Below are 9,179 nucleotides of genomic sequence, written 5' to 3' on the forward strand. Positions count from 1 at the left end.
CATCACATGCCAAGTGAGCACTCATGCTCTATATCTAGTTCTGTTTCCGTCATTCCTATGTCTTTAATCGGCACTTTGATTTGGTGACACGACCTACTCTTTGGATTGTACAGGTTGCATCAGCTATTCTTTTTGGAGCATGTTGAGATCGAACAGGAAAATCCTGAATTCCATGTGAGACTGAAGAGGAGGCAGTTGAATGGACCGCCATTTAACGCAAGCTCCGGGACAAGTTTCATGGAAAAATTCCTCAAGAATTCGTCGCCGTACTGTGAAAGAGTTCATGGGACTCTGGATCAGTCATCTCCGGCAATCGAAACTGAAGTTACAGTATGCAGCGTACGAGAAGAGTTACAAATACCTTCCCTAGTTTATCCAAACACTAGAAAATACAATAAGATGGAGATTGAATATATTGCTGATGAGAAAAGACTTGAAATTCCGGTTAATGAGGAGTCTTTACCGAACATAGAGGGAGGACCAGATATTTGTTTAGAAAGAAGCTCTTCTGTGAATTCGTGTTGCAAGGCGAACAATGAAACAGATACACCTGTTTCCATGGAGTCAGAAGCAAAGGAAGCAGACAGTGATGACAGGGCTAGCTGTGACCTTGGATTTCCAGGATTTGGTCAGACGCAGATCTGTACTAATGCAGAGGTGACTCAAACAGAGGATCTGTCTCACTTTTCTAGTGTGTTGCACCACTCACCAAAGGAAGGAGAATCTTCTAGTCTTTTGCGCACTGATTTCGAGAGATCTTCTCTTGAAGGTAAACCATATGAAGCTGAACAAACATCTTTCAGTTTGTCTTGTTATGAGAATCCTGCAAATCTTGCCGAAGATTCTGGAAGTCGTTTGGAGCTGCAGTCCAACAAAGTAAATGCTCATAAAATTGTGTTGAAATCATCTGAAGCTTGCGATGTCTTGGAAGACGGAAGAGATCCGATGCTTAATATTTCCCCTGAAGCTCACCCAGAGTATCTGTTAAAGCTTACACAAGTGTCATACGACGCATCCGAGGGTGGAAGCAATGTTGATCATTCTCAACATGTTTTCAGTGTGGACACTGGTTCTGAGATATCTTTAAGTGCTTTAGTTGAAGACCAGTTCTCATCTATAACCAATCAAGAGGTAGAGGCTTTGGAACCCGAGGACATATCTTCTGAAGCTGGTCATTCCATTCCAGATAGCAAAAGCAGTTTAAAAGAAACACCATCAACATTGGAGTCCGATTTTATTCTTCCAAATCCGTATATTAGCACACTTGACGACTTGGAAGATAAAACCAACTCCCAAGACATATCTTCCACGAATCCTAAACAGTTTAAACATATTTCAACTTCTGAAATCAGTTCAGAAAATGGAACTCTGATGTCAGATACTCCAAGAGAACTTCACACAGGATGCAGTGACCTCTCAGCCTCATCTTCTCGTGAAGACGTATTGGCCAATCCTGATCTGCCTGAGATATCTTCGCATTCTGGACAGGAGGATCCACAAACCATGTCTATAGTTGCAGATGATGATAGTAGTGCGCCTGCAGTACCAATTCCTGATACGCCAAGACTTGGTACTTGTTTTGCAGGTGATGTCGATCACGATAACCATACTGGCCTGGATAATAAGGCCGATACCATTCCCGACATAGACTTGGAAACTATTAGTGAACCACAGGAGAATCTTTTAGATACTGAAGAATGTCTTTCACCTGAGTGTTGCTTACAAACACAGAACCAAGGGAAAGAGAGTCCATCAGAAACCGGGTCAGCAAATCCAATAACAGCATCAGTCGAGTCTCTTCCTACACAAAGTGGACCTGTTGGTGTTCAGGTTTCAACTTCAGAGGAAGCGTTAACTTGCAACGAAACGCTTTTCCCTTCAAGCATAGCAGAAATAGAAGCTCTTCATGCACCAAACCAGGAAACTTTCACATCATTAAATGATCATATCTCTGAGTTTGTTCTTTCCATGGATCTGACTGATGGAGAAGATTGCTTGGACGTGTCCCCTGAATCCATGCTTCCCTTCTCCATGGCCTTCGATGAAACACCGCAGGCAGATCCAGAGATAACACCTCCGCTTCCGCCTCTTCCTCCGACACAATGGTGGATAGGGAAGCTGGTTGAATCAACCGAAATGCCATCACTTGCAGGTAGTGGAAACAATAGTTTCTACATTCATAGGGATGAAAACACACAGAACGGATCAGTTCAAGCGACCGAGGCACAGTATCTATCAAAAGCGTCGACTACAGATGGTGACAACCACAATTCTCATGTGTATAGAGAAGATTGTAGAGTGGAAGGCGTGTCAACTTGTGTAGAAACTACTCTGAATGAACCATCTAAAGCAGCTGAGGAACAGTCAACTTCAGCAGTCAGTGGAACAAGCGGCACCTATATGCATAACGATGAAAGTACACTGAAGTGTTTGAATAAAACAGTGGAGTCACCACTTGCAGAGGAAGTATCATTAGAAGCTGACTGGAGAGATGAAGCAATGGCACTCGAATGGTCTAGTCAGAACTTAAGAGAGCATAGCAATCCTCACCCAGCAAAGTTAGATGAGGAACCTCAGGTTGATCGTTCACATGAATCGCTTGTTATTGGCATGGACAGAAGCATGGTAATTACTTTAAAATAATAGTTACTAGTCTACGGGGTTAGTAGTACTTAAATGGGCTCATTCTCTTACGCTGATCATGGAACTCAATTGTACAGTTGAGGAAAGTATCTGAAGAGAACAGGACACAAGTTGGAGCTAGAGCGGACGAGAATGATTTACTATTGCAGATCATAAGGAGCAAGGTCAACTCATATTAATTCATATATATTTTCCTATGATGAATGTAAAGCCACCGACTAATAATAAAAATACAATAGCAGTCGTTCAACCTGAGACCAGCGGATGCCTCGGTGAGAGCAAACTTTCAAGTAGCTGTTCCAAAAACCAACTTGAAGGTCGCTGCGATTCTAGAGAAAGCCAATACTCTTCGCCAGGTCTCTCTCTCTCTCTCTCTCTATTTCTCTTTCGCTCTCCTTGTTCGTTTAATTGCGAGCAATATTGAGAAAAAAGGTTATTTGTGAATATATATTTTAAAATATATAGGCAATGGCGGGAAGTGACGACGAGCACGATTCAGATAGCTGGAGTGAATGAATCTATAGATGACAGACAGAGAGATACACACGCTCTGCTCTGTATGTATAGAAGAAGAATTGTTAGCATTTTTTTGTTCTCACATTTGTCTCCCGTAATGTTTCCTCATTAATTGCTCTCTTCTACACATTTGTAAGTCACACTGTCTTTTTGCCATCTATATGTGTGTAGTACACCACCCAATTTTTTTTTTTTTTTTTTTTAAAGGAATTATTCAGTTGATATGAAGGAATACAACATTAATAAACTAAAGAATTTTTTGATAACGTGGAAATTGAAACGTCGACGTTGAGAATGTCTTATACCAGTTATTATAATACAAAAAAAGAAAGTATGAAAATGAAATCTTATGTTTTTTCTTTGTATGTTTGATATTTCACGTAGAGTCGTAGAGAAATACTGAAAATAATTCTCATACGTTTGTGTTTTACATCGAGATACATGGCCAGTTCAACCTTGAATATTTTCAACTATATGCCCAAAAATAACAAGTATGATAAGTAAAAACAACAGACAACAATTTTTTTAAAAAAAATGTTGAGAACTTGTCTGATTTGTTTTCAGTTGTGAAGTCGCATCCTACTTGTCGCTAGAAATTGTTAGTAGTCGAATGGTATATTAAATCATTGTATGAATCAGCTTGAACTATCCAAGTTGGAAAAAAAAAAAAAAGAATGAGTAGTGATGATAACTGAGATGTTGAAGTCAAGTGTAAGAGGTTGATTCAGAAAAGTCAAATTGTAAGAGTTGATTTTTCTAAAGGTACAATTTGACGGAAGTGGTACGGTACACGATCCCAGGAATATTCCGTACGATATCCGGCCTAACAAAGTTGAACCGGTCATGAGTCACGCCTCCGAGAGTCGTGACTTCTGTACTTGTCTTTGCCTTATAACGGTGTCATTCGTTCACACGTGTCTTACTATGACGACTTTGTTTTATCGAACTGTGTATGTACGCGAATATATATCCATATTTTCTAACCGGATTGGACTACTTGGTTATGTCTGACAAGGCTAGTTTAGTCATTTCGTACAATAGGTTCAGTCCCGAGTCGTCCAAAACCCACCGCCCCTAACCAGCATTTTATACTCTTTATTTTAATCATTTTACAGTATATATCTAATAAAATATTGGTGAAAGAAAATCATCGTTATTGCTTATATTTTTATTTTTATTTTCTTGGTTAAAGAATCATTGTTATTGTTTACTATATCGTTCATTAATTGATGGTGGTATCCTTCTTCGCGAAAATCTAGACTTGATTTTTGTCTTTGTGCCAAATTTGGTTTATATATAGTTCCACACCTTCTTCTGCCCTCTTTCGTTTCTTTTGGCATGTCTCTAGTTATTGTTTTAGTCGTGATAAGATAGGTCAGGTTTCCTCTTACATACGTCTGCTTCAAAACAGAGGAGGCACATTTCTGATGACATATGTTGATAGAAGATATATTTTACATATGAATTTTACTTGCATATATATGACTATACACGAAACAATAATAAAAATTAGAAAGAAAAAAAAATCACAAAATGGAAGAGTCGTCTGACTGGGTGAATGGCGATATGTCTTCAGCAAGTGTCAATATATAACTCTGTCAACTTATTTGATGATTACACACGTATAAGACTAATATTGTGGAGCGAAAAAATATTTATAGCAAGTGTCACTGTGTGTGTACACGTATCAAAAACTACAGTAGTAGTATATAGAATGAATAGGATTACCTAAAATAGTTTGGTTATAAGTACGGTCACACCTTGGAGTTTGAAATAATATATACGGTTGAGGATTATTTCGCAGTTTATAATGGTGACTGTGTTTGTCTTTGGTGCGCACTTGTTGTCCTATATATATTTATACTTATTTGTCAACTTGTCCCATAGAATGAATAATTTAAGTTTAAAATTGACTTTTTTTTGGTTATTTTGCAAATCCTATTTATACATCATAAACCAAATATTAGGTCGGGGACGGGACAGAAGAAAAGCGCACTTATTCTGTATGGTAGGGGTTTTTTATTTTATTTTAGGTCACAAAATTATAATAAGGATGTGATAGAAAACAACTTGAGATATCGAATATCTTTAGTGTTAATGGAGAATCACTAGTTTTAAAGCTGGAGGAGACAAGAATAGATACACATTTTGATGACAACTTAAAAGAATTTAAAAAAAAAACATTTATCTATGGAATATTTTGTTGGTCGGCTTGTCAAAACTATATTTTTTTTTAAAGGTCATATATGTATAAGTATAAATATTAAAATATATAGATGTAGTTGTAGTGTGAATAATATAAATGCTACAAAATATATACTTATTTCGGAGATGGTGTTGGGAAGTAAGTAAATTAATTGAAGGGATATAATTAAAATATGTAAAAGTAAAATTATTATATATTAATTTATATTTAGTAAAATAAAAAAATAAAAAAGAAGAGAGATATAAGTAAAAAAAAAAAAAAGGAGAGATGATGATGATGATAAGAGGAGGGAAGTATCTGGGTCTCGTACAGTCCGCACTCGAATCTGTCCTTCCTCGCATGCTTACTCCACCATATATACACACACTTACTTACCCAATGGCCTAACTTGTTGATTGCGACTTCTCTTCCCTTATTTTTTTTTGACTTTTTTTGCCCCTCTCCGTCCTTCCCCGTACGGTTCTCTCTATAATCTTTTTATTTTTTATTTTATTTTATCTTTTTCCACAAATCCGCATTTACCCTCCTCCCCCTTCTTCCAATTTTTTATTTTATTTATTCTCATACAAAGAAGCTGGTCGTTAATGTGAGTTGAGACTTCAATACTTCTTCATACACAACTTATGTTATTTTTTTCCACAATCAAATGTTTCATTGCATGCCAAAAAAAAAAAAAAAGACAAAAAAAAGTTCAAACGTTCTGTATGTTTATTTTGTTTAATCATTAAGAAAATATATATGAGTAAATACGAGTGTAAATATAAATTAAGAGGTTGAACAGAAAGGGCAATTAAGTAATATTGATAAAATCCTTCTCCGTCAAGGCTCTCTCTCTCTCTATCTCAAAAGTATAATTATTACTATTATTACTCCTCGGGTTTTTTTTCTGTCTATCTCCCACAGAAAAAGAAAGAAACTGTTTGTTTTCTTAATCTTTGCTGCTGTTTTTGTGGGTTTTTTCAAATCCGTGAGAAAATTTTGATTTCTTTCTCCAAAAAAAAAAAAAAGGATGAAGAAGGTAAAGCATCAGCAGATGAAGCCTTTCGATCTTCTCTCGGAGGAGCTGGTGTTCATCATCCTCGACCTCATCTCTCCAAACCCTTCCGATCTCAAATCCTTCTCCCTCACTTGTAAATTCTTCTACCAAGTCGAGGCCAAGCACCGCAGATCCCTCAAACCTCTCCGTTCCGACTACCTCCCTCGAATCTTGTCCCGTTACCGCAATACCTCCGATCTCGATCTCACCTTCTGCCCTCGCGTCACTGACTACTCCCTCAGCGTCGTCGGCTGCCTCTCCGGCCCTACTCTCCATTCCCTCGACCTATCCCGCTCCGCCTCCTTCTCCGCCGCGGGTCTCCTTCGGCTGGCCGTCAAATGTGCCAATCTCGTGGAGATTGACCTGTCCAACGCCACCGAGATGAGGGACGCGGACGCCGCGGTGTTGGCGGAGGCCAGGAGTCTCCAGAGGCTCAAGCTTGGCAGATGCAAGATGCTGACGGACATGGGAATCGGATGTATAGCTGTTGGATGCAAGAGGCTCAGTACGGTCAGCTTGAAATGGTGTGTTGGCGTCGGAGATTTAGGCGTCGCTTTGCTTGCCGTCAAATGCTGTGACATTCGCTCCTTAGACCTCTCCTACTTGCCTGTATGTAACCTCTCTTCCCCTCTCTCTCTCTCTCTCTTTCAGTTTCCGATTCATAATAATAGTAATATATGGTAATAAGTCTTTTGAATTATATATAGTAGTAGTCACTGTTTCTAAATTAGGGATTCGATTTTTTCTATTTCTGTCACCTGCAATTTGTTATCGTCGTCGTCACTCGGATAGATTTGATTTTATATACATAGGTTTATTTAATTTTGGTCTTTGAACATATATATATCAGACCCATAATCAAGTGTCATATATATATATATATATATATATATATATTTGGATTTTTGATATTGAAAGAAGAACACTGGATAACGCAAACCTATTTGACCTTGGATACTAGTTAACATTTGTGATTCCTTTGTTTCATCATCATATTTCGACAGATCACAGGCAAGTGTTTGCATGATATTCTGAAACTTCAACACCTTGAAGAACTTCTTATAGAAGGATGCTTTGGAGTTGATGATGACAGTCTTAAATCACTCACACATGATTCCAAGTCATTGAAGGTAACCCTCTCCTCCCAAGATTTCTTCTTTTACTTTATACATTATCACATCATCATAGGATTGGAATTGTCTTGAATGTATCCAAATGATCACTTTTTAGTTGATAGTTTTAGAATAGAAAATTTTGTATTCTCTGTACGTTTCCTCCTGCTTGCTCTGGAAACCTTTTAACTATTTTTTTTAAAGAGAATGTATTAACAGGTTTGGTGGACACTTTCGACGTCTCTTTCTTTGTAATATCACTTGGAAATATATTAAACGCTATAAACAGGTTATATCCTGTTTCATATTTGCTTTGACTCCCAGAGTTATTGTATCATTGAAAGTCTGATGACTGGAGTTGATCATTTTAACATCCATCTTAAACATAGACATTTGAGATTTTACTTACCAAAAACCTGTGTTCTGCAGAAGCTTAATGCATCGAGCTGCCAGAATTTAACTCACAGAGGTTTAACCTCACTTTTAAGCGGGGCAGGATGTCTTCAGACACTTGATCTAGCACACTGTTCTTCTGTAAGTTCTTAGTTTACTCATTATCACCTGAACATACTTACGTTGCTTCCTTTGTTTGTTATGGCCTGTATCAAAGCATTGATTAGTATGTTCCAGTTGAGTCTATGATGCCTTCTTATATGAGGTCTGTTTACTGATTTAGGTGATTTCATTGGATTTTGCAAGTAGCTTAAAGAAGGTTTCAGCATTACAGTCAATCAGGTTGGATGGTTGTTCTGTTACATCTGACGGTTTGAAAGCGATAGGCACTTTGTGCAGTTCCCTGAAGGAGGTTAGCCTAAGCAAATGTGTGACCGTAACTGATGAAGGTCTCTCTTCTCTAGTAATGAAACTGAAAGACCTCAGAAAACTTGACATCACATGTTGCCGGAAACTAAGTGGAGTTTCAATCACCCAAATCGCCAATTCATGTCCCGTACTTGTCTCTTTGAAGATGGAGTCTTGTTCTCTTGTTTCCAGAGAGGCCTTTTGGTTGATCGGACAGAAGTGTCGGCTACTTGAAGAGCTTGACTTAACTGACAACGAGATTGATGATGAAGGTTCTTTCTTTTCTCCTGATTATTTCTTTGATTTATGATCTCTGGATTATTATACCTTACCGCGTTTTGACTTTCCTCGTATGATGCAGGACTGAAATCCATATCTAGTTGTCTTAGTCTTACCTCGTTAAAGCTGGGAATTTGTCTTAACATAACAGACAAAGGGCCCTCATATGTTGGGACATGCTGCTCAAATCTCCGTGAACTTGATCTCTACAGGTTTGTCGCCTAGAAACTTATTTTTGTAGTGGGTCAAAATAAGATGACCAATCTCAATCTAGTCCCATCTACTTCAGGTCAGTGGGAATAACAGACATAGGCATCTCCTCGATTGCCCAAGGCTGCATTCATCTCGAAACAATTAACATATCATACTGCCAAGACATCACAGACAAGTCCCTGGTTTCATTGTCCAAATGCACGTTGTTACAAACATTCGAGGGTCGGGGATGTCCTAACATCACGTCCCAAGGACTTGCGGCCATTGCTGTTCGTTGCAAGCGACTTGCCAAGCTCGACTTGAAGAAGTGCCCATCAATCAATGATTCTGGGTTGCTAGCTCTCGCTCACTTCTCACAGAATCTCAAACAGGT

At 38.3% G+C, this 9,179-nt stretch overlaps 2 protein-coding genes across 3 annotated transcripts in view; both read left to right on the plus strand.

Moving 5' to 3' along the window:
* Positions 7–3,352, plus strand: LOC109128506 (protein SCAR4-like). The gene is made up of 5 exons (XM_019235098.1): positions 7–13; positions 114–2,625; positions 2,721–2,807; positions 2,886–2,999; positions 3,109–3,352. Exons 2-5 carry the CDS (start codon positions 238–240, stop codon positions 3,157–3,159), a joined length of 2,640 nt encoding a protein of 879 aa, XP_019090643.1. The 5' UTR covers positions 7–13; positions 114–237; the 3' UTR covers positions 3,160–3,352.
* Positions 6,318–9,179, plus strand: part of LOC104734131 (F-box/LRR-repeat protein 3-like) — a 4,314-nt gene continuing 1,452 nt past the window's right edge. Inside the window, exons 1-6 of one of the 2 annotated variants that reach the window (XM_010453640.2) lie at positions 6,318–7,010; positions 7,406–7,531; positions 7,943–8,047; positions 8,190–8,586; positions 8,676–8,805; positions 8,883–9,177. In XM_010453640.2, the coding sequence (XP_010451942.1) occupies positions 6,375–7,010; positions 7,406–7,531; positions 7,943–8,047; positions 8,190–8,586; positions 8,676–8,805; positions 8,883–9,177 (1,689 nt within the window). In that variant the 5' untranslated portion in view covers positions 6,318–6,374. The remainder of the gene's footprint in view (positions 7,011–7,405; positions 7,532–7,942; positions 8,048–8,189; positions 8,587–8,675; positions 8,806–8,882; positions 9,178–9,179) is intronic. The other variant, XM_010453641.2, reaches the window with a different exon arrangement.

This window comes from Camelina sativa, chromosome 13 (genome assembly GCF_000633955.1).
Source record: "Camelina sativa cultivar DH55 chromosome 13, Cs, whole genome shotgun sequence".
NCBI classification, from domain to species: domain Eukaryota; kingdom Viridiplantae; phylum Streptophyta; class Magnoliopsida; order Brassicales; family Brassicaceae; genus Camelina; species Camelina sativa.